At 41.7% G+C, this 25597-nt stretch overlaps 1 protein-coding gene across 8 annotated transcripts in view; it reads left to right on the top strand.

The window, feature by feature from the left end:
• Positions 1 to 25597, top strand: part of ift80 (intraflagellar transport 80 homolog (Chlamydomonas)) — a 253918-nt gene that overhangs the window by 176757 nt on the left and 51564 nt on the right. For all 8 annotated transcript variants that reach the window (XM_078209021.1, XM_078209026.1, XM_078209020.1 and 5 more), the window contains 5 exons: positions 14635 to 14814; positions 19485 to 19603; positions 19929 to 20003; positions 22950 to 23113; positions 25088 to 25152. In XM_078209021.1, the coding sequence (XP_078065147.1) occupies positions 14635 to 14814; positions 19485 to 19603; positions 19929 to 20003; positions 22950 to 23113; positions 25088 to 25152 (603 nt within the window). The remainder of the gene's footprint in view (positions 1 to 14634; positions 14815 to 19484; positions 19604 to 19928; positions 20004 to 22949; positions 23114 to 25087; positions 25153 to 25597) is intronic.

Genomic DNA, 25597 nt, shown 5'->3' with positions numbered 1-25597 from the left:
CCCAAGGAGCCAGCTTGGGAAAATAAAAATAGGAGAGGGACAATAGATACTACCTTAAGAAAGAAAGACTTTCAATTTTGTAGAGATTTTCACAAATACTTGATGTCCCAAAGTTCTTCACAACCATTGAAGTACCTTTGAAGCATAGTCACTACTGTAATGTAGGAAATGTAGCAACTGGCTTGCACACAGCAAGCTCTCACAAACAAAAAAGGAAACTTTCTTTTGCCAATATTTCTGTTGATAGTCAGTAAGCCACAACAGCGTCCTCACTTAGGCACCTGTTAAAATGATATTGATGGTGGGTGGTGGCTGTGCCTTCACTGATGTGGTAATTACATAGAACAGAGTAATGGCTTTGGTGGTGGGACAACAAATTTGATGGATTTTAGAAAGGAATAGACAATTTTTGTCAATAAATGGGCTCTCGGGTCATCAGAGATGCATCAATGGAATACTTTGAATAGATAGTCAAGATAGAAAGAAGTTATTCTAATGCCTAAAACTATGTTACATTGTGGGGAGGTGGATTAAGTGTGAAACACACTCACTAAATTAAAAAGCCTGGAGTTTTTTTTTAAACTCCTGGGCTGCTAATCCACTCTCTATCCACTCAGAATAGACTGACTACATGCTGGTGAAGATTAGATTGGTTTTTGTTGCCTGCCAGCTTCTAAGTAAGTGGCGAAGAGGTGTTTCACAAGGGGCTCCTGGAAGGAAACGGGGTGGTAACTCTGGGGCCGGGAAAGCCTGGCTCCAGAAAGAAAAATGTTAGCCTTAACTGACAGGGCCTCCTCAGTCCTTCTACCTAATGGGTTAACAACCACATCATCCTTGCACAAGCGCTGTTTAGATGATATGGGAGGATCTATCGATGCTCAGCCAATTTGCGCAAATATATGAGGGTTCTTGCAATTTTAGGGGGGTACTTTATCCATTTGCAAAACTCTGCTGGTTAAAGTCAGAAATGGCTAAGATCTGAAAGGGTAAGCTGCTAGGTTTTTGGTGCCCACCCACCCAGTTTTTGTAAGATGGATAGGCTAAAAATTTATCCATTTGTTAGTCATATCAATAGGACCTCCCATATCATTTGCCCACTCGGCAGACGTAGGTCTGAAGACAGAAGACACGAGATCTTTTTGTTGTTCTGTAAAATTGTTGTTAATTTTTCATGTAAGTAAATCCAACTTTGAAGTTTGTAATGATACACATCCTTACCTAATGAAAATAAATGTAACATATAATTTTAGTTTATTGTGAGTTATGTACATAAATTCAGTGAAATGAAAATGCCTTTATGTATTTATGTAATAGTTTAATAAATTGTAGCATGTAAAATAGTTACAGATTATAATTTACAATCATAAACTTGCATTTTAAATGTGTTCATAAAATACATGCTTTCTCTGTAGTGTGTAACTGATATTTGCTGAAGTACTTTAAATCTGGAAAACTATGACCATTTGGGATAGATTGCCAAACAACTGCAACTCTGATAAGGATTCCACAGTTTTTGATGTTTTAGGAATATACTTTGGTGCAATACATTCTTACTTGCTTGAAGTTCATTAATTCATTACGCATATTTTTCTGAAAGTTTTCTGCTGCTCAAGAATGTTATTTTGATTATAAAAGAAGTTTGGGGGAGAAAGAGTTAAGTTTTAAATCTCCTAGAAATTTTAGTAGCTGCGAGCCACCTGCATATATACAGCTCTGATTCTCTTGGTCAAAGATCATCAGATAGATGTCAGCTGTATTTGTGGTGCAAGAATATGCCGAGGCCTAGAGCAATGTAGACAACAGAAAGCAATTGTTTCAATCCCTCAGAGCAACTTTTAAGATGGCCTAAAGGAACTCCATTTGTTCAACATCTCTTTTCCACCCCAGCAGATTCGGAAAAGTTCAGATGGCTCATTAATGATGGTCAAAGTTGATAACTGCTGATTGTGCAGTAACACTGCACAGCACAATGTTCTTTTGTGTGAAGGTGCAAGGGTACAGTTGACTCTGGATTAGATTTGGGTGAAGTTACTGACTAAGTTATATGTTGAGATCTAAATTGTTGGAGCCATAATACAGCAGAGATGACACATTCACATAATACATTACACATGATTGTCTTTTGTTTGCTTCTTAAACCTAATAGCAACTATCACTTTACTACATTTCAGTATATAATATTGGATTCTAACGCTGCTAATCAGCTAATTAATATTCCAAACATCTCTCAACTAAAAAAAAATGCAGCTAAAGCATACTTGGACGAGAAAAATGGTTTATATTTCTAAAAATTCCACTGTTTAAAACAATGTTACCCCTGGTAAATTAACAGTTAATAGAAACATTTACAAAGGTAGGACATGGTTGTGGTTGCAAGACTATGTACTTAGAAAGGAAGTAACCCTATTTATGCTACATTTAACAGAGCAGAGCACTACAGGAATAACTAAAACCTTTCACTTTTAGGAAAACTACAGTTTGAGGAATGTGTATTAATAGGCACACTTGAACAACCATTTAGTTATTAATACGTGTTTCAAGTGCCAAAGTAGATATGATGTAAATCTTACATTTTCTGGCATTGTATCTCCAAGAGCACAAGTAAAGGTTGAAGTTTATAAAATGGAAAATCTTTTCACAAACAGAAGGTGGTTTGCAAGGACATAGTTTTGAGAGTTTTTTTGATGAAGGTGATGACAGCAGTTTTAAAAAATTCATTCATGGGACATGGGCATCGCTGGCTGGCCAGCATTTATTGCCCAAGGGCAGTTGAGAGTCAACCACATTGCTGTGGCTCTGGAGTCACATGTAGGCCAGGCCAGCCAGATTTCCATCCCTAATGGACATTAGTGAACCAGATGGGTTTTTCCAACAATCGACAATGGTTTAATGATCAGCAGTAGAGTTTTAATTCCAGATATTTTTTATTGAAGTCAAATTCCACCACCTGCTGTGGCGGGATTCGAACCCGGGTCCCCAGAACATTCGCTGAGTCTCTGGATTAGCAATAATACCACTAGGCCATCGCCTCCCATCGCCATCGCCTCCCCATAATGCTGTTTTAAAACAGCAAGGAATATTATCTGAGAAAAGGGAACTGTTCACAATGGCCAGTAACTTTCTGGCTCCCCAGAATAGAGTTTGTGGGGTAAGTCAAAGCTGCATTAGGGAATCCCTCTCAGAATTAAAACTACTGATGATCATGAAACCATTGTTGATTGTTGGAAAAACCCATCTGGTTCACTAATGTTCATTAGGGATGGAAATCTGGCTGGCCTGGCCTACATGTGACTCCAGAGCCACAGCAATGTGGCTGACTCTCAACTGTCCTTGGGCAATTAGAGATGGGCAATAAATGCTGGCCAGCCAGCGATGCCCATGTCCCATGAATGAATTAAAAAAAACTGCTGTCATCACCTTCATCAAAAAAACTCTCAAAACTATGTCCTTGCAAACCACTTCTGTTTGTGAAAAGATTTTCCATTTTATAAACTTCAACCTTTACTTGTGCTCTTGGAGGTACAATGCCAGAAAATGTAAGATTTACATCGTATCTACTTTGGCACTTGAAACACTGACTCACTGACCCTGGAAGTTTCCAGGTAAGGATTTACTGACAGTTGTCCAGAAGCGCGAATTTCCCCTGGACAATTGTGCTGTGCTGGAAACCATCTGACAGAGCGATTTGAATTGCTAACTTTGGAAGGCTCTGCCAGTTTTATACTCACAGTTACTCTGGAAGAGTTAGAAGAAATAAAGGCACTTCTAACCTCAGCATAACTATTTAAAAAACCCAAACTGAGCCTTACACAGGACACACACGCACACACTCGTGGGTATGAACGCCAGCTACAGTGCATCGGTGGTGGATAATGGCAGGGGACCTGAGCAGATGGATTATTCTGGCCCCGATGGTGGGAGTTTTCTGAGTGCTATGAACATACATACAAACATGCAAAGTAGGAGTTGGAGTAGGCCCTTTGGCTTTTTGTGCCTGCTTCGCCATTTGATAAGAGCGTGAATTATCTGATTGTGGCCTCAACTCTACTTTCCTGCCTATCTCCTGTACATATTGACGCTCTTGTCAATAAATAATCTATCTAACTCTGCCTTAACTGCTCTCTGGGCAAGAGAATTCCACAGGCTCGCAGCCCCCTGAGAGAAACATTTCTGCTTATCTCTGTCCTAAATAAGAGACCCTTTATTTTTGAACTCTGTCCCTCATTCTAGTCTCTCCCTGAAGGGAAAACATCCTTTCAACATCTACCCTGTCAAATCCACTCATCTTGTACGTTTCAATAAGATCATCTCTCATTCTTCTAAAACCCCAATAGATACAGGCCCAACCTGTCTAACGTTTCCTCTTAAGGTAATCCCTTCATCCTTGGAATCAGTTGAGTGAACTTTCTCTGAACTGTGATTATTTCCTTTTTAAATAAGGAGTCCAAGATGTACACAGTACTTGAAATGTGATCTCAGTAGTAGAAAACTTGCTTACTTTTATATTCCATTCCTCTTGCAATAAATTATAACTTTACATTTGCATTCCGAGCCACTTGCTACACCTACATACTAACTTTTTAAATTCATTCTAGAAATTCATTCATCCAAGAAAACCAAATCCCTCTATATCTTAAAGTTGTGCCATCTCTGTTCATTTAAATAATATACTGCTTTTCTATTCTTCCTGACAGTGAACAAGTTCACTTTTTCCCACATCATACTCCGTCTGCCAAGTACTTGCCCACTCAAATCTAAATCCCTTTGCATACTCTTTGGGCCTGATTTTACCAAAACGGGCGCGAAATCGCGGTAAAGTTAGGCGCGTGCCTTTAACGCGATCTGCACCCAAATCTGAGCAGATCACGCCTTTACCGACACCTGATTCGGGCGCGGGCCGGACCCGTGCCCGAATCGGGCGGCCCGACGATTTAAATGCATTCGCATGCATTTAAACTGACTTAATGAACCACGCGCCCAACTCTACCGCCAAATCCCACTTTACCGTCTTCTGGCCCGATCCAGATCCGCGCTGTTACCGACCTGCAAAATAAAAGTCTGAAGTCGCCGCTGCAGCCTCCGAAGAGCGGGGTCAGAGACTGCAACAGCTCTCTGACCCAGGTCATCCTCTGGTTGGGGCGGGAAAGGGTGGGAGGAGGCGAGGGGTTGTGACTTCTCATCCCCTGGGGGGAGGGGGGGGTGGGGAGAGGGGGTGTGACAAACAAAGAACAGTACAGCACAGGAAACAGGCCCTTCGGCCCTCCAAGCCTGTGCCGCTCCTTGGTCCAACTAGACCAATCGTTTGTATCCCTCCATTCCCAGGCTGCTCATGTGACTATCCAGGTAAGTCTTAAACAATGTCAGCGTGCCTGCCTCCACCACCCTACTTGGCAGCGCATTCCAGGCCCCCACCACCCTCTGTGTAAAAAACGTCCCTCTGATGTCTGAGTTATACTTCGCCCCTCTCAGCTTGAGCCTGTGACCCCTCGTGATCGTCACCTCCGACCTGGGAAAAAGCTTCCCACTGTTCACCCTATCTATACCCTTCATAATCTTGTACACCTCTATTAGATCTCCCCTCATTCTCCGTCTTTCCAAGGAGAACAACCCCAGTCTACCCAATCTCTCCTCATAGCTAAGACCCTCCATACCAGGCAACATCCTGGTAAACCTTCTCTGCACTCTCTCCAATGCCTCCACGTCCTTCTGGTAGTGCGGCGACCAGAACTGGACACAGTACTCCAAATGTGGCCTAACCAGCGTTCTATACAGCTGCATCATCAGACTCCAGCTTTTATACTCTATACCCCGTCCTATAAAGGCAAGCATACCATATGCCTTCTTCACCACCTTCTCCACCTGTGTTGCCACCTTCAAGGATTTGTGGACTTGCACACCTAGGTCCCTCTGTGTTTCTATACTCCTGATGACTCTGCCATTTATTGTATAACTCCTCCCTACATTATTTCTTCCAAAATGCATCACTTCGCATTTATCCGGATTAAACTCCATCTGCCACCTCTCCGTCCAATTTTCCAGCCTATCTATATCCTGCTGTATTGCCTGACAATGCTCTTCGCTATCCGCAATTCCAGCCATCTTCGTGTCATCCGCAAACTTGCTGATAACACCAGTTACACCTTCTTCCAAATCATTTATATATATCACAAATAGCAGAGGTCCCAGTACAGAGCCCTGCGGAACACCACTGGTCACAGACCTCCAGCCGGAAAAAGACCCTTCGACCACTACCCTCTGTCTCCTATGGCCAAGCCAGTTCTCCACCCATCTAGCCACTTCTCCTTGTATCCCATGAGCCTTAACCTTCTTAACCAACCTGCCATGTGGGACTTTGTCAAATGCCTTACTGAAATCCATATAGACGACATCCACGGCCCTTCCTTCATCGACCGTTTTTGTCACTTCCTCAAAAAACTCCACCAAATTTGTAAGGCACGACCTCCCTCTTACAAAACCATGCTGTCTGTCACTAATGAGATTGTTTCGTTCTAAATGCACATACATCCTGTCTCTAAGAATCCTCTCCAACAACTTCCCTACCACGGACGTCAAGCTCACCGGCCTATAATTTCCTCTGGTCGGGGGGGAGGAGAGGGGGTGTGACATCTCATCCCCTGGGGAGGAGGGGGAGGAGAGGGGGTGTGACGTCTCATCCTCTGGTCGGGGGGGGGGGGGGTCGGCTGCCAGTCTGCGGCCGATGTCTCCTGCCGGAGTGGACGTGCGGCCATGCCATCCCACGAAACCTTCAGGATGAAGCGATTCCTCGCTAAGAAGATGAAGCAGAACCGGCCGATTCCACAGTGTAAAGGGATACACCATCACTGGTACACTACCAGCCACAGCCATCTCTCCTGCTCTCTTGCTCCTGCAGCGAAGAGTAATCTGTGGCTGGTAGTGTACCAGTGATGGTGTATCCCTTAATACTGTGGAATCGACTGGTTCTGCTTCATCATCTTAGCGAGGAATCGCTTCATCCTGAAGGTTTCATGGGATGGCATTGCCGCATGTCCACTCCAGCAGGAGGCATCGGCTGCAGACTGGTAGCCGACCCCCCCCCACACCCCCCGACCAGAGGATGAGATATCACACCCCCTCTCCCCCCCCCCCCCCCCCCCCAGGATGATCGGTCACACACCCCCCCCCCTCCCCCAGGGGATGATCGGTCAGGCCCCCCCCCTCCCGACCAGAGGATGAACGTCAGAGAGCCGCGTTCTGCTTTTTTTTTCACGCCCGGGCGCACTCTGTCAGATTTTTTTCGAACTGCGCATGCGCAGTTCAGAGCTCCGATCGGTCCGCCAGCGCTAAGCCCCAGCCACAGCGTGGATCGGGCCAGAGCCGGTAAAACGCGTATGGGCGCGCTGCAAAGAGGATTCCAGGCACGGATCTATTTGACGCCCAGATTCGGCACTTAGGCTCAAAATGGTAAAATAGGGCCCTTTATGTCCACTTCACAACTTCCTCTCCTATCTATCTTTTTATCAGCAAATTTAGCAATCATACATTTGATCCCTTCATCTATGTCATTGATATAAATTGTAAATCTGACCCCTGTGGCACTCCACTTGTCACATCTTGCCAACCCAAAAATATCTCATTTATGCACACTCTCTGTTAGCTAACCAATCCTTTATCCATGCTGATATGCTACCCCCAAACCATGAGCTCTTGGTAGAATCTTGTCAAATACTTTCTGAAAATCTGCCATATCGACACAGATTCCCCTTTACCCACATTGCTTGTTACTTCCTCAAAGAACTCTAATAAATTAGTGATTCCCCTTTCACAAATCTATGTTGTCACTGCCTGATTGAATTGCGATGTTTTAACTGCCCATCTACAACCTCTTTCATAATAGATTCTAACATTTTCCCTATGGCCGATGTTGGGCTAACTGGCCTGTAGTTTTGTGCTTTCTGACTCCCTCCTTTCTTGAATAGAGGAGTTACATTTGTTATTTTAAAATCTGATGAGACCTTTCCAGAATTTAGGGAATTTTGGAAAATTACAACCAATGCATCTACTATCCCCACCGCCACTTCTTTCAAGAGTCTAGCATGAAGTCCATCAGGACCTAAAGACTTGTCAGCGTTTAGTTCTAATAATTTTCTCAATATCCCTTCCTTTGTTATTGTAATAGTTTAAACTTCTTCCATTTCACCTCTTGATTTATGATTATTTCTGGGATGTCATTTGTGTCTTCTACTGTGAAGACAGTTCACAGATTTTCTGGCCTCACTCGCTCCGAAACTGGAAAATTCCACCTGAGGTCAATGGACTTTTCCATGGTCTGCCCCTCACCTGTTCCAATTCCCACGGCAGGTGGGACGGTAAAATTCACCGCCAATGGGGGCAATTGGAGCCTACATTCTCCATTAGCATAAAAGGTAATGCAGGCCTAACAAGATTCTTGTTTCCCAATTCCCCCACCCCTCATTGATGATGTAACAACGTGGGCAGGAACCTCATTTCAATAAATGTCAATAAAATTAAATATTATTAAAGGTCCCCCCCAACCACCTGATCCCCCCCCCCCCCCCCACCCCCCCGGCGAACATTCATACCTTCCCGATGTGATGGAAATTAGTTGAGGGAAACCCGCCAAGGTAACAATAGCCCCTGGGGGCGAGGGGGTTGGTGGTGAGGGACATGCTCGAGGCAGTGCAACCTGTACTGGGGGCAGTGCCAGGAGTGAGCACTCTGGGTAGTGTTCCCCCTTATGTGTTTTAGGGGGATGGGCTAAAGTCTATGAGAGGCAGGAGCAGAGAGTGCCTCCAATACTGCCGTAGGGCGGCACGGTGGCACAGTGGTTAGCATTGCTGCCTCACAACTCCAGGAACTTGGGTTCAATTCCGGCCTTGGGTGACTGTCTTTGTGAAGTTTACATGTTCTCTGTGTTTGTGTGGGTTTCCTCCGAGTGCTCCGGTTTCCTCCCACAGTCCAAAGATGTGCAGGTTAGGTGGATTGGCCATGATAAATTGTCTCTTGATGTTCCAGGATGTGTAGGTTCGATGGATTAGCCATGGGAAATGTGCAGGGTTACAGGGATAGGGCAGGGGAAAGGGCCTAGGTAAGATACTCTGCCAGAGAGTCAGTGCAGACTTGGTGGGCCGAATGGCCTCTTCTGCACTGTAGGGGTTCTATGATTCTATTGCTCCGATGAGGGGAGGGGGGAGAGGAGAGAAGAAGAGTGCTCCTGATACAGTCATGGCTGGGAGATGGGGGGAGAGTATTCTGATTTGCTGTGTTTGGGGGGAGTGGGAGAGTGCCCATGACACTGCCATGGTGGGGGGAGTCACCTGATTTTGGAGGGATCCTCCCTGTCTGTGGTGGGTGGGGGGGGAAATATAAATATATCTTCAGAGCCTATCAGGGGGCCACAATCGTGTCCTGCCCCACCATAGTGAGGGTGCAAACCACGCCCCCAGATTTTCTGTGTCTGGTCTGAAAACTCAGCTGTGCATCTGAAGAGATGTACAGTGATATTTCAGTCAGAGCCTGACATTCTTGACAAATTTTGGTAAAATTCCACTCAATACATCTGTTCAATTCTTCTGCCACTTCCATATTTTCCATTATTAATTACCCACATTCGGGCCAACACTTACTTTAGTTTATCTTTTTCCTTTTTAAATACCTTCAGAAACTTTTACAACCTGTTTTTACATTTCAAACTAGCTTTTTCTCATATTCTAATTTCTCCCTTTTTTTTAGTAATTCTCTGCTGTTTTTTATATTGTGTCAAATCTTCTGACCTGCCACAGATCTTCGTATAATTGTACCCTTTTCTTTCGTTTTGATACTATCTTTAACTTCCTTAGTCAGCCAGAGATGGTGACTCAGCCCCCTAGAGTCTTTTCTTTCTCACTGGCATGTATCTTTGTTGAGTTATAAAGTATTTACTTTAATGCCTGTTCCTGAAGCTCTACAAACCTATTCCTTAACCTAATTTTGCAGTTCACTTTAGCCAGCTCTGTCTTCATCTGCTCATAATTACCCTTAAGTTTAAAACCCTAATCTTAGACCCACTCTTCTATCCCTCAAACTGAATGTATCATTCAGTCATGTTATAATAATTGCTACCTCGAGCGTCTTTACAATGAGGTCATTAATTATAGAATCAGTTTGAGTAGAGATGAGAAATAGCAAAGGTAAGAAATCACTTGTGGGATTACTTTACAATGAGTCATTTATTGACCCTGCCTTATTGCACATTACCAGATCTGGATTAGCTCTCCGGTTGGCTCTAGCAAATGCTGCTCTAAGAAATTGTCCTGAAAACGCTCTATGAACATATCTTTCAGGCTACCTTTGTCAATCTGATTCATCCAATTTATTATGTAGATTAAAATCACCCACAATTTTCATTATACCTTTCTCACAGGCCCCCATTATTTTTCCTGTAAACACTGTCCTAAAATGCAGTTGCTGTTCAGAGACTAAACTACTCCCATAAGGGATTTCTTATCTTTGCTATTTGTCATCTCTACCCAAACTGATTCTACACCTTGAATTTTAGAACGAAGGCCACCTCTCTCTCCTGTACTTAATTAAAAGTGCTACCCCTCCACATTTTCTTAGCTTTCTGTCATTCCAAAATATCACGTACCCTTGAATATCCAGGTCCTAGCCTTTGCCATCTTGCAACCATGTCTCCGTAATGACTATTAGATCAAGCATATTTATCTTTATATGAGCTGACAATTCATCCATTTTGTTACAAATGTTACATACATTCAACCTACATGATGGCCTACAGCCTAGGATCTTAAAGGAATCCATTGATTACAATATTCTAAAATTCTCTGGATGCGGGAATGTTCTGGTGGATTGGAAAATTGTTAATTGTTAATATAACGCCCTCACTCAAAAAGGGAGAGAGGCAAAATGTAGGAAATCATAGGCCAATTAGTTTAACATCTGTCACTGGGAAATTTTTAGAATCCATTATTAAGCAAGTAATTAGGTTGTTAGGGAAAGAATCGGACCTCTCGGGGACAAAGGAGGGCAATTATGCTTAGAATCAAATGAAGTAGGAGAGATCCTAAACGAATACTTTGCATTAGTATTCACAAAGGAGAGGGACATGTTGACTGGTAGTGTCTCAGAGAGATGTGTTGACCCGTTAGAAAAAATCTCAATTACAAGGGAGGAAGTGTTAGGTTTTTTAGGAAACATTAAGACAGACAAATCCCCAGGGCCGGATGGCATCTATCCTAGACTCCTCAGGGAGGCAAGAGATGAAATTGTTGGGCCTCTAACTGAAATCTTTGTCTCTTCACTGGACACAGATGAGGTCCCAGAGGATTGGAGGATCGCAAATGTGGTCCTGTTATTTAAGAAAGGTAGCAAGGATAACCCGGGTAATTATAGGTCGGTGAGCTTGACGCCCGTGGTAGGGAAATTGTTGGAGAAGATTCTTAGAGATAGGATATATGCGCATTTAGAACTGAATAATCTCATTAGCGATAGACAGCATGGTTTTGTACGAGGGAGGTCATGCCTCACAAATTTGGTTGAGTTTTTTGAGGAGGTGACAAAAACGATTGACGAGGGAAGGACCGTGGATGTCGTCTATATGGATTTTAGTAAAGCGTTTGACAAGGTCCCTCATGGCAGGCTGGAGCAAAAGGTTAAATCTCATGGGATAAAAGGTGAGCTAGCTAGATGGGTGGAAAACTGGCTTAGCCATAGAAGACAGAGGGTAGCAGTGGAGGGGTCTTTTTCCGGTTGGAGGTCTGTGACTAGTGGAGTTCCGCAGGGCTCTGTACTGGGCCCTCTGCTGTTTGTGATATATATAAATGATTTGGAGGAAGATGTAGCTGGTGTGATGAGTAAGTTTGCGGACGACACGAAGATTGCTGGAGTTGCGGATAGTGATGAACATTGTCAGAGAATACAGCAGGATATAGATAGGCTGGAACATTGGGCGGAGAAATGGCAGATGGAATTTAATCCAGATAAATGCGAAGTGATGCATTTCGGTAGATCTAATGTAAGGGGGAGCTATACAATAAATGGCAGAACCATCAGGAGTATAGACACACAGAGGGACCTGGGTGTACAAGTCCACAGATCCTTGAAAGTGGCAGCACAGGTGGAGAGGGTGGTGAAGAAGGCATATGGCATGCTTGCCTTTATTGGATGGGGCATAGAATATAAAAGTTGGCACATGATGTTGCAGTTGTCTAGAACGTTGGTTAGGCCACATTTGGAATACTGCGTCCAGTTCTGGTCGCCACACTTCCAGAAGGACGTGGAGGCTTTGGGGAGAGTACAGAGAAGGTTTACCAGGATGTTGCCTGGTATGGAGGGGCTTAGCTATGAGGGGAGATTGAGTAAACTGGGGATGTTCTCCCTGGAAAGACGGAGGATGAGGGGCGACCTAATAGAGGTGTATAAAATTATGAAGGGCATAGATAGGGTGAACAGTGGGAAGCTTTTTGCCAGGTCGGAGGTGACGAACACAAGGGGTCATAGGTTCTAGGTGAGGGGGGCAAGTTTCAACACAGATGTCAGAGGGACGTATTTTACACAGAGGGTGGTGGGGGCCTGGAATGCACTGCCAAGCAAGGTGATTGAGGCGGACACGCTGGGATCGTTTAAGACTTTTCTAGATAGCCACATGAACAGACTGGGAATAGAGGGATACAAACGAATGGTCTAGTTGAGCACATGAGCGGTGCAGGCTTGGAGGGCCGGAGGGCCTGTTCCTGTGCTGTATTGTTCTTTGTTCTTTAATAACAGGACATTGAGAAAGTCAAAATCAGAGTCAGCATGGTTTTATGAAGAGTAAATCATATTTATCTAATTCGCTTGAGTTCTTTGAAGATGTAACAAGCAAGGTGGATGATGAGGATCCTGTGGATGTAGTATATCTGGATGCCCAGAAGGCATTCGATAAGGTGCCACACAAAGGTTAATACACGGGGTTAGTCCATATGGGATATGGGGTAATAGAGGATTGACTAACCAACAGAAAGCAGAGAGTAGGGATAAATGGGTCTTTTTCTGGTTGGCAAGATGTAACTAGTAGGATACCACAGGTTCAGTCCTCAGGGCCCCAACTATATACAATCTATATTAATGACTGGATGCAGGGATGTTAGGTACCATAGCCAGATTTGTAGGTGACACTAAAATCGGTGGGATAGTAAGTTGCAATGAGGAAATAAGAAATGTACAAATGAATATGGATAGTGAATGGGACAAAATTTAGCAGATGAAGTTTAACATGCATAAGTGTGAGGTTTTAGGATGAGCACATCTTGGTAGGAAAAATACAAAGGCAAATTATTATCTAAATGGAGAGAAACTTCGGAGTGCTTCAGCGCAGAGGGATTTGGATGTCCTTGTGCATGAATCACAGGAAACGAGTATGCAAGTACAGCAGGTACAAGGCATTAGTGAGACTGCACTTAGAATCTTGTGTACAGTTTGGTCCCCTTACTTGAGGAGGGATGTAGTTCCATTGGAGGCGGTTCAGAGGAAGGTCGCTGGATTAATTCCAGAAATGAGGGGTGTATCTTACGAAGAGAGATTGGCTAGTTTTGGCCTATACTCTTGAGTTTAGAAGAATTGGAGGAGAACTAATTGAGGTGTACAAGATGATAAGGGGATTGACAAAGTAGACGTGGAGAGGATGTCTCCTCTTGTAGGGTAATCTAGAACAAGAGATCATAATTTTGCAATAAGGAGTGGCAGATTTAAAACAGACGAGGACAAATTACTTCTCTCTAAAGGTCATAAGTCTTTGGAACTCATTACCCCAGAGTGTGGCGAATGCTGGGAAATTGAATAAATTTAAGGAAGAGCTGAACAGATTTTTAATTAGGAAGGGTTTGAAGGGCTATGCTGAATGGTCAGGAAAGTGGACTTGAGACCAAGATGAGATCAGCCATGATCATATTAAATGGTTGAGCAGGCTGGAGGAGTAATTTGCCTACTCCTGTTCCCCATTCTTATATAGATACAGAGCCTTTATTTCTGTCTTTTTACTAATTTTGCAAAATCTAGCTTTATCTGCTAGTGTGCCCCTTAGTTTGTACATTCTGTCCCTTCCTGTCATGCTCTGATTATCTTTATTTATCTTTCTCCCTTACCTAGTCCTCTCCCTTTAAATTTACCACAACTTCCCTCATTTGATCCCTTGCCCCACTATTTAGTTGCTGTTTTGCTTGGGGCTGCAAGCATGCAGACAAGTAGGGAGTATTTCATGCACTCCTTATTTCAGCTTTGTATGTGGTAGAAAGCCTATGAAGTGTCAGGAGTAGAACCATCCATTGCTCAGTGCCAAGGTTTTACCATGCCCTTATAGCCACAATTTCGATATGATTGGTCCAGTTAAGCCTGTAGGCCATGGTGACCTCCAAGATGTTGATGTTGGGAATTTGGTGATGGTAGTATTGTTAAAGATCATGGGGAGAGAGCTGAGCCTTGTCTTGTTTGATATGGTAATTATATCACACTTGGGTGGAACAAATATTACCCAACACATTTAAATGTGTTATCTTTTTGTAAATAAAGTATAAATTAGATACCCAAAGAATTGATTTGTCCTGAAATATTATAAATGAAATGTAATGTGCTCAGATGCTTTCAATTTTATTGTTACAGTGGTCTTATGCACTTGAAAAGCCAAACACAGGAAGTGTGTTCAACATTGCTTGGTCTGTTGATGGCACTCAAATAGCTGGAGCTTGTGGAAATGGCCATGTGATCTTTGCCCATATTATAGAACAGCGTTGGGAATGGAAGAACTTTGAAATCACGTTGACTAAACGGAGATCTATGCAGGTATAGTGCATATAAAAAAGTAATCCATGTGGAACGAGATAATAAAAGAGAATTTTTGATTTTCAGAGATGTGTACTAATGCTTATTCAAGTCTTGTCCTCTTGTAAGCATTGCAGGAAAAACAATTGTACTTCAAAAACTTCAGATTTTAAAAGGCCAAATTAAATGTGTGGACATTGTGACCACAGTTTTCTGAATTTTTAATTCTGGCATGGACCATATTACTGGATAATTCTTGAAGAGCTATTTTACAATTGTACAAATATTATTTTGCCTTTCTATATATAATCATCTTTACATTCAGGAATAAAATAAAACACAAAGAAAAAGGTATTTTAAGGAATTGTGCAAACAGTCACTTTGAAATGTTGCTGAAGTGAACATTTTTTTCCATTGCTGTGTAAAGACTCTTTCTAGTGGTTAACACCAAAAGATGCTTGAAAGTAGAATAATTCCCCATTATTGTTTACTTCAGATAAATTTATGTGTTTACTGATGCTGAGAAGTGCACATTGATATTCAATATTCCTTGTGGAATGTTAGAACCAATTAATTTAAATGTCAGTAGAAACATTCAAAAGAGAATACTTAAAAAGAACAAAATTACAGGCCTCTGGGAAAAGCTTTGAGGGTGGCTACAATTAGATAACTCCACCAACGAACGACTACAAGGACTGGCATGACTGGCTTCCTCCTGTGCTGTATGCAAGGCCGAGCTTTCAATCCTTAATTGTTATTTCTGCAGAGCAGAGGTACTACGGCAGTTAGTTTGACATACATTAGTAGCAGTAAATTAGAGGGAGGCTTGTGTGGAGCATAAATACTAGCATTACTGGGGAGGCGATGGCCTAGTGGTATTATCACTAGACCATTAATCCAGGAACTCAGCTAATGTTCTGGGGACGCGGGTTTGAATCCCACCACGGCAAATGGTGGAATTTGAGTTCAATTAAAAAATGGAATTGAGAATCTACTGATGACCATGAAACCATTGTCAAATGTCAGAAAAACCCTTCTGTTTCACTAATGTCCTTTAGGGAAGGAAATCTGCCGTCCTCACCTGGTCTGGCCTAAATGTGACTCCAGAGCCACAGGAATGTGGTTGGCTCTCAATTGCCCTCTGAAATGGCTTAGCAAGTCACTCAGTAAGGACAACTAGGGATGGACAATAAATGCTGGCCAGCCAGCGATGCCCATGTCCCACGTATTAATTTTTAAAAAAACATAGACCAGTTGGGGCAATGTCCTTTTTTTGTGCTGTGAATTTTGTGTACTTTTGTCTGTCAGCTGTGATTCTATGAAATGTGTAAAGAAATTGACAATAGTCAATACATGGTGCTTGGGGTATTTTGAATTGAAACACTATCAGGCATACATGTCTGCTTTAACAAGGATTCTCTCCCTGGATTCAAAAATAATTAAAAGTTCCAGAACATAAGAACGAGGAGCAGGAGTAGGCCATCCGGCCCTTCAAGCCTGCTCCGCCATTAAATAAGATCATGGCTGATCTTTTTGTGGACTCAGCTCCACTTACCCGCCCGCTCACCATAACCCTTAATTCCTTTACTGTTCAAAAATGTATCTATCCTTGCCTTAAAAACATTCAATGAGGTAGCCTCAACTGCTTCAGTGGGCAGGGAATCTCATAGATTCATAACCCTTTGTGTGAAGAAGTTCCTCCTCAACTCAGAACTAAATCTGCTTCCCCTTATTTTGAGGCTATGCCCCTAGTTCTAGTTTCATCCGCCAGTAGAAACAAGTTCCCTGCTTCTATCTTATCTATTCCCTTCATAATCTTATATGTTTCTGTAAGATCTCCCCTCATTCTTCTGAATTCCAATGAGTATAGCCCCAGTCTACTCAGTCTGTTTTCATAAGGCAACCCTCTCAACTCTGGAATCAACCTAGTGAATCTCCTCTGCACCCCCTCCAGTGTCAGTATATCCTTTCTCAAGTAAGGAGACCAAACTGCACAAAGTACTCCAACTGTGGCCTCACCAGCACCTTATACAGCTGCAACATAACCTCGCTGTTTTTAAACTCCATCCATCTAGCAATGAAGGACAAAATTCCATTTGCCTTCTTAATTACCTGCTGCACCTGCAAACCAACTCCTTGAGATTCATGCACAAGGACACCCAGGTCCCTCTGCACAGCAGCATGCTGCAATTTTTTACCATTTAAATAATAGTCCATTTTGCCGTTATTCCTATCAAAATGGATGACCTCATGTTTACCAACATTGTACTCCATCTGCCAGACCCTCGCCCCACTCACTTAGACTATCTATATCCCCTTGCAGACTTTCAGCGTCCTCTGCACACTTTGCTCTGCCACCCATCTTAGTGTCATCTCCGAATTTTAACACACTACACTTGGTCCCCAACTCCAAATCATCTGTGTAAATCGTAAACAATTGCGGTCCCAACACTGATCCCTGAGGCACACCACTAATCACTGATTGCCAACCAGAAAAACACCCATTTACCCCCACTCTCTTTGCTTTCTGTTAGTTAACCAATCCTCTATCCATGCTAATACATTATCCGTAACACCGTGAACCTTTATCTTATGTAGTAGTCTTTGGTGCGGCACCTTGTCAAATGCCTTTTGGAAATCCAGATACACCACATCCACAGGTTCCCCATTGTCCACTGCACATGTAATGTTCTCAAAGAATTCCACCAAATTAGTCAAACATGAACCAATGCTGCATCTACCAATGGGACAATTTATATCCAGATGTCTCGCTATTTCTTCCTTGATGATAGATTCAAGCATTTTCCCTACTACAGAAGTTAAACTAACCGGCCTATAGTTACCTGCCTTTTGTCTATCTCCTTTTTTAAACAGTGGCGTCACATTTGCTGTTTTCCAATCTGTGGGAACCACCCCAGAGTCCAGCGAATTTTGGTAAATTACTACTCGTGCATTTGCTATTTCTGCTGCCATCTCTTTCAGTACCCTGGGATGCATTCCATCAGGACCAGGAGACTTGTCTACCTTTAGCCCCATTAACTTGCCCAACACTACCTCTTTCGTGATAATGATAGTTTCTAGGTTCTCACCTGCCGTAGCCTTCCTGTCATCAATTTTTGGCATGTTATTTGTGTCTTCCACTGTGAAGACCGACACAAAATACCTGTTCAATGCCTCAGCCATTTTCTCATTTCCAGTTATTACATCCCGTTTCTCATCCTCTAAAGGACCAATGTTTACTTTAGCCACTCTTTTTCATTTTATGTATTTGTAGAAACTTTTGCTATCAGTTTTTATATTCTGAGCTAGTTTACTCTCATAATCCATCTTACTTTTCTTTATAGCTTTTTTCATGGTTTTCTGCTGACCTTTAAAGATTTCCCAATCCTCTAGGTTCCCACTAATATTTGCCACTTTGTATGCATTTCCTTTCAATTTGATACCCTCCTTTATTTCCTTAGATATCCATGGCTGATTATCTCTTTTTCTACAGTCCGTCCTTATCGCTGGTATATACTTTTGCTGAGCACTGTGAAAGTTCACTTTGAAAGTCCTCCACTGTTCCTCAATTGTCCCACCATAAAGTTTTTGCTCCCAGTCTACCTTAGCCAACTCCTTCCTGTTCCCTTTGTAGTCTCCTTTGTTTAAGCGCAAGACACTGGTATTGGATTTTACCTTCTCACGCTCCATCTGTATTTTAAATTCAACCATACTGTGATCGCCTCTTCCAAGAGAATCCCTAACTGTAAGATCATTAATTATTCCCGTCTCATTACACAAGACCAGATCTAGGATAGCTTGCTCCCTTGTCGGTTCCATTACATATTGTCCAAGGAATGGCTGGGTATCACTCATACTCACCTGAAAGTAAACTGTCCAGCAATTCTGGCTGCTACATAAATAAAGAAGCTGGTTAGAAATGTAGCTGAGCACTGATGTTTGTGGATAAGCTGTGTAATTGTTTTCACTGGAGTAGTTTGTTAAGAAAGACCCACTGAAAAAAAACATCTTATGGAGTTCTCAATGGGATAGATATGAATTTAAATTGAAATATTTTTAAAGTTAATACTTACCGTTCAGACATAAATCCATTATTTTTCAGTGATTTGCTGGCCACATCTGACAAAAATGGTCACTAGAGTGTCTACGCTGTAGGCAATTTAAATTCATGCATAAAGTCAACAAAAAGTAAATATATTTCTTGTGTGGCTGTGCTAAATTCACCAGTGAATCTGTTAGCACTCAACCTTATAAAAATAAAGTGCTGTATTGCAGGTTACCGGGCAAAACTATAAATGCTATTTTAGAATCAAATAAAAAATAAGTTGACCAGTTACATATTAATCATGTGCTTAATTTAGCTGAAATTGACTGCTGCCTCTATTCTATCACAGGCCACTTCCAAGTATGTTTTAATCTCGTTATGTTATCATTTTGAGTGCCATTTGTAAGTCATTCTGATTTCTAATTTGATTTTGATATTTTTGGAGACGTGAAACTAAAGATGAATTTACAGGAACAAGGCTAGGCCAGTTAGCTGTTTCAAATAGATCGTGGCTGCTCTGTCAAACTTAAGCATATTGGAAATAGTCTTTACTTATTGGAGACACGTGCTAGATGATAATATCTAGTAAATACAAAATCTGAAGTATGCTTTCAAGTAGTTAATTTTTGATTGTGTTTTGTAACAGGTACGAAATGTATTGAATGATGCACTAGATGTCTTAGAATTCCGAGATCGGGTGATAAAAGCCTCATTGTCCCATGGACATTTGGTAGTTGCAACCTCACTGCAGTGTTATGTGTATAGGTTAGTAAAATCTTTTCTTTAAAAATATGCATCATCCTTTGGTAAACTACTTTTGGGTATCTTATCAATTACAGTTCTCCTATGATACATTTAAATCTCAGTGGTTTTATTACATGATAATAATGCAGAGAAGATGTGTCAATATAAAATCTGAGTTATTTTTGGCTCTGTTCCTCTTGAAAAAACATGTTAAGCCAACTCTTTTAAAGTAAGCATAATCTTAACTGAGTGTAATATATGATGTGTTACACTCTCTGATTTCTTTCCTAATCTCAATTTTGTATATCCATGAATTTATGTAGTATACATTCTCTGTTTATTTCAGTACTAAGAATTGGAATACCCCACTGGTATTTGACCTAAAAGAAGGTACTGTTAGTTTAATTCTACAGGCTGAGAGGTAAGAGATTAGCATTAATCTATGGATATTTAATGTAAATAGTAGTTCCACATACACAAAAGGGAGTTTTATCTGTAATTTGGATTCACTCAATTACGTAAAATTACAAATTAAAATTTGTTCAAAATATGGAAAAATGTAACTATTATCATTCAATCAATTACTGAAGCATTGATCAGCTATTTTGTATTTCTTTAGCATGTGTTAAGTATTATCGAAATTGCTTTAAGAAATTTCTAATACTGGCTCCTAAAGTGGGGAACTGTACATTATCTGCAAACGTTTAATTTGTGATTTAAAAATACATTGGACAGGAATTGGTGCATGGCACAGAAAACATCAAAAGAAAGTAGCTTACAGATGGGTGGAATTAATAGCACATTTTTAAAAAGTGAACCATGTAGTATTGTAACTGTACAACAAATTGGTACTAATTGATGATAATAAAAATAGAAAATGCTCAGAATACTCAGCAGATTATTGGAGCATCTGTGGGGATAAACTGAATTAATATTTCAGGGCCGTGACCTTCAAGGTTTATTGAAAGGTCACAGACCTTTAACATTAACTTTTGTTTCTTTCTTCAGATGATGCCATAACCTACTGAGTGTTTCCAACATTTTCATTTATATTTCCGATTTCTAGCACGTACAGTATTCTGCTTACCGAGTATTAATTCACAGTTTGACTGAATAAAATCACTTAGATGTTGGGGAGGATTTAACGGCCCCATTCATCGCTGGCAGGAATCCCGATTACCTGCTGAATGGGGCATTAGACGGGATTACCACCGAGCATGAATACATTTGGGATTCACCTGGCCCACCCTGCTAGCCCCAATTGGGTTCCCGCCTGCTCACCGTTGTTTAAATGCCATTAGTGGGCTGGATAGCCCATTCAGCAGCCTCCCACTATGCACCTGCATCCCTAGCGGGAACTGCACCAGGCAGGCATTGGTGCTGGTAATAGCCGGCGAGAACCTGGCTTGTTGGACCCCAAGGAGAGTCATGGAATTAGGTCCCGTGCCCATGTGCCCTTCTGTCGCTGCTAGGCTGCAGAGGAGGTCCCCAATGGTCCTGGGGTTTGGGTGAGCTGGTGTTGGAAGCAAGGGGTTGACCTCGACACTATCCCCTGGGAAGGGGGTGTCATGCCAGGACTGCCCCTTCTGGCCCCAGGGAAGGTGTTCAATTTCAAGATTGTGAATTCAGACACCATTCTGGGGTAAGATATTCATTATTGCCTCTATCCTCTAAAACCTTTGAAGTTTCCTGGTCACCTTAATCTCCTGCCCCCTGGATGGCCTCCAAACCATCGCAGCACTCTGTTTGCAGAAAGATTTCTCCTTTCTCTCTCTAGGAAGTTGCAGGTGTGAGAAGATCGCTTTCAAGTCCTCTGACTGAAAGATATCAGTCACTTAGGGGGGGAAAATTCCCTACTCCACAGATTTTCAATTAGTCCCATTGTTTTAACACAGGATTTATTTCAAGTTTCTGAGCCTTCATAGAAAACTAAGAGCCTTTGAAATATCTTCAAACCCTCTGAAAACCTTTGTTTCCATTCAATTCCTTTTAACTCTCCTTTGATTGACAGCTTAATGGTTTTACTCGGCATGCAGTCAGCTGTGTTTATTTACCTTTCCCCTCATGGTCGAATGCATCTCAAGTACCCCCATTGTATCTAACCACAATGTTATACAACAGAGAAACTGAAAAATACTTAGCTGCTTTGAAGTTGGCTGCAGCTGCCTGTCGTCTGAGGGGGGCTTGAGGGAAGCTCTCAGAGGGGTAGAGGGAGGGGTGGGTTGACCCGTTATTTCAGTGGTAGGGGGATGAGTGCCCCTCTTTGCCGAGGGGTTGGTAGTGCTCCCCTTGTCAGCGGGGGAGGATTCACCATTTCTGTTTTCGGGGGGAGGGGCGCCTCTCTGAGAACATGGAGATCGGGGTGCCCTGTAAAAAGGCCATCCCTATTGCCGGCAAGTTTCCTGAGATGCATTAATGCATGAACTCTACCTGACAGGCACTGCCAGCACCAGCAGGAAACACTTTGGTTTTCCCGCTGGCGTGGGCACTTAGAGCCGATTCGGGTTAATCGAGCCTGTTACATTTCAATATGTCCAAAATGTCTGTAACTTTATTTGTTACATCGAGTTCAAAGATAAGAAAATGGAGCTTTTTGGGAGACCAAGTACAAAGGACTCACAGAGACAGTAATTCTGGTTGAAAACGCACTTTATTGCCCAGGCCTGGTCCACACTTGGAGAGCAATTTCAGACAGCCCAAATTACTCTAAATTGCATTGTTTTTGGTATTGCAATTATACGATTTTCAAAAATCATTTACCCACCCTCTCTGTTCATCCTGCCGGATGGGAGCCAATCATTATTAGAATAGATCGTTTACCTTGACTAATAACACTCTACTGTCTGATGACATGGGAATACGTAAATAAAATTCTTTCCCCCCGTCTCCTAGCAACGCTTTACCGGGAAGTTGTATTGCTCTTCATTCTCCTTGTCTGGAATAGTTTGGACTGTTTGAGACCCACACTGCTAAAAGGGTTCTTTTGCTTCTCTCAATAGCTGTATTGTTTTCAAAGAATGTGGTTCTTCTTACTTAGCTATATCCCATCATGCTTAGAACAATATGTAATGGCCAAGATGTATGCTTTTAATACAGAATATGTTTTCAAAATATATGTTTAAATCCTCTAGCAGTAGTTATATGTGTTTCTATGCAAACAGTACCTTTGTAACTCCAGGTACTTTTATATTATATTCACTCTAAATTAATCTATTCTGATCTATTAGTCTTTTTAATCCCAGGTTATCCTAAACCCACTCTAACAGTATAAAATGAAGATTGTTTTATATTTAATGTTTAAACATTTCAGATGCTTGCAGTAGTTTTCATTAACCTCTTTACTGATAATATTTATTTGTTTATTCAGACACTTTCTTCTGCTTGATGGAGCAGGAATTTATTTGTATTCGTATGAAGGTCGCCTCATTTCTTCTCCAAAGTTCCCAGGGATGAGAACTGACATACTGAGCTCCCTGACTGTCTCAGTCAGCAATGATATAATTGCAGTGAGAGATAAAGCTGATGATAAAGGTATAGTGGAAAAGCTATTATTTTGGTAAAGAAATGTGTAAAAGCATCTCACTATTGTTTAGCACAAACATAATACATTGTATAGCATCAGTCATTTTATGTAACACATGTACATGCAAAATATTGATACTTGGTTCAGTTACACTGGCTAACCACAGAGTTAAACCAGCTATTAAGTTGTGTAACTTATCCTAGGTAAGTATGCAGGTAAGTTCTACATATGTTTTTCAAATCTCTGCCCCAAGCTCAGAGTCAGGAGACATAGAGGGTCCTGGGCAGCAGGGAATCGAGCGTTGTGAGGCAGCAGTACTTGCCACCGTGCCACCCCTATGGTGGAATGTTTCCCCTGAGGTGGAATGAACATAGAACATAGAACATTACAGCACAGAACAGGCCCTTTGGCCCACGTTGTTGTGCCGACCTTCATCTGAAACCAAGATCAAGCTTTCCCACTTTTTCTTTGGAATTATCTCTGGCTGAAGGTAGGGGGTAATTGCATGTCATTTATTAATGTTCACGATAAGAGTTCATGAAAATCTCTTTGGGGTCAGGGAATATTGCTGAGTTGATTTTAACTGACACATCAAAAAAATATATTAGCAAATTACTGTGGATGCTAGAATCTAAAATGAAAACAGTTTTGAGTCTGAATGACCCTTCTTCGGCTCTGATGAAGGGTCATTCAGACTTGAAATGTTGGCTCTAATCTCTCTCCACAGATGTTGTCAGACCTGCTGAGATTTTCCAGCATTTTCTGTTTTTGTGTGTGAAAAAAGAAGTATTACCTAGGCCATTGTTTGAGAAGCTTCCAGTGGAAATGAGTACAAATTGCTGTCATGTGCATTGTTCAGACTCTGGAGACCTTTATCTCAAAATTGCCAGTGGTATCCTATGTCTGTCATTGAACTTTGATTTATATAATTTATTGAGGCTTCAATCTGATTCATGTGGTTTCAGAAGCTTCAAAGCAGGTGCCAGCCTAGGAGCAAGGCATCAGCAGAGGTAATACCACACCTCTTGCACGAGGCAACATGATATTTGTGGCAGACTTTGCCTTTCCAGAATTGGCTTGTTTAGCCATCAAAAGAAATGCAGGAGATGATTTCATCTGCCCTCACCTAAGTTCTGAGGCTGCATTCCCGTCATCTCTTGCTGTTGGAAGGATGGCTATCAGCTCACCCCTTGATTTAGGTTGGTGTCTGGGATACCCAAATAAAGTTCTTCGTAAGTTCAGATTGGATTAGGATTGTAAGTAAATGCTGCAATATTCCTCTAATCATGACCATTTGACCTAGTTATAAGGAGCCTTACGATCTTTAGAAAAAAAGTATGCATACGTATAACGGAAAAATCCTATTTTCAGCATCTTTACATAAAGATCTTGTATTTCCCCATAATCCTCCATTACGAATAAACACTTTGGAGAAGGTAAATAGCAAGACCACAGAAACAATTCTTTGAAATATTTACAATATATCGTTTCACGCTTGTATCCAACTTTAACTCTTTTGTAGTTTATGAGAGCAACTTACTGGAAGAATATTTTCTATTTCTTTAGATGGACATAAAATGTAGGCTGGAATTTTCCAGCCCTTCACACCAGCAAAATCTTTGGTCTCACCAAAACAAATTGAGATTTCAATGACTCACTGGCCTTGTCATGGGTTTCATATCATTAATTTGTTTTGCGTGTCATGAAATCTTTTTCATAAATGAAGTTATTTAAGTATTACATTACGTAATGAAAACAGAAAATGCTGGAAAATCTCAGGTATAGCAGTATCTGTGGAAAGAGAAACAGAGTTCACATTTTAGTTCAAGGACTACTCTTCAGAACAGATGGAAAGAGCAAGTGAAAGGGAAGAAGGGATGAGGAAGAACAAAAGGGAAGGTCTGTGCCATTTTGTATCCTGTAAACATCTTGCAAGCATATTCATGAATTTCATCACCATATATTTTGTGTTCTTGTTTCAGTAATTTATCTTATTGATGCACTGTCTGGAAAACCCCTCGGTGATGGAAAGCCTCTTGTTCACAAGGTATTTTGTTGTAATGAATAGAAATGGATCACTTGGACTTTAATTCAGTATGTTGTTCTATTTTGTTCACTTAACATTGGCTTTGTATGGGATGTTTTGCATTCTAATATTCTGACCCTCAAAGCAAGAGGCAATAGGTTAGTGAAGAGCAAAATAGTATTGTTGTATACAGCAAAGTAACATTGCAATATATATCTACAATGGGAGATGCAAACTAATGGAAAATAATATTCAGAAGGAAATATATTTTATTTTGTGGAAAGCAGGGATTCTATTCCAGTACATATCTTTCTTAGCAATTATATCAAAGAACTTGCATGAGTGGTAATGTGTGGATGAGTTTGTATGGTACTTTGCTTGGTGTGCTCTCAGTCCATCGGCACCATGTTCCCCACCCACTCCCCAACATGGATCGACGGCATCGGAGCCCACCCGATGGGTCCCC

This window comes from Mustelus asterias, chromosome 3, assembly GCF_964213995.1.
Source record: "Mustelus asterias chromosome 3, sMusAst1.hap1.1, whole genome shotgun sequence".
Classification (NCBI taxonomy): Eukaryota; Metazoa; Chordata; class Chondrichthyes; order Carcharhiniformes; family Triakidae; genus Mustelus; species Mustelus asterias.
The sequence above is the reverse complement of the archived record's forward strand: the minus strand, read 5'-3'. Positions and strand labels throughout refer to the sequence as shown.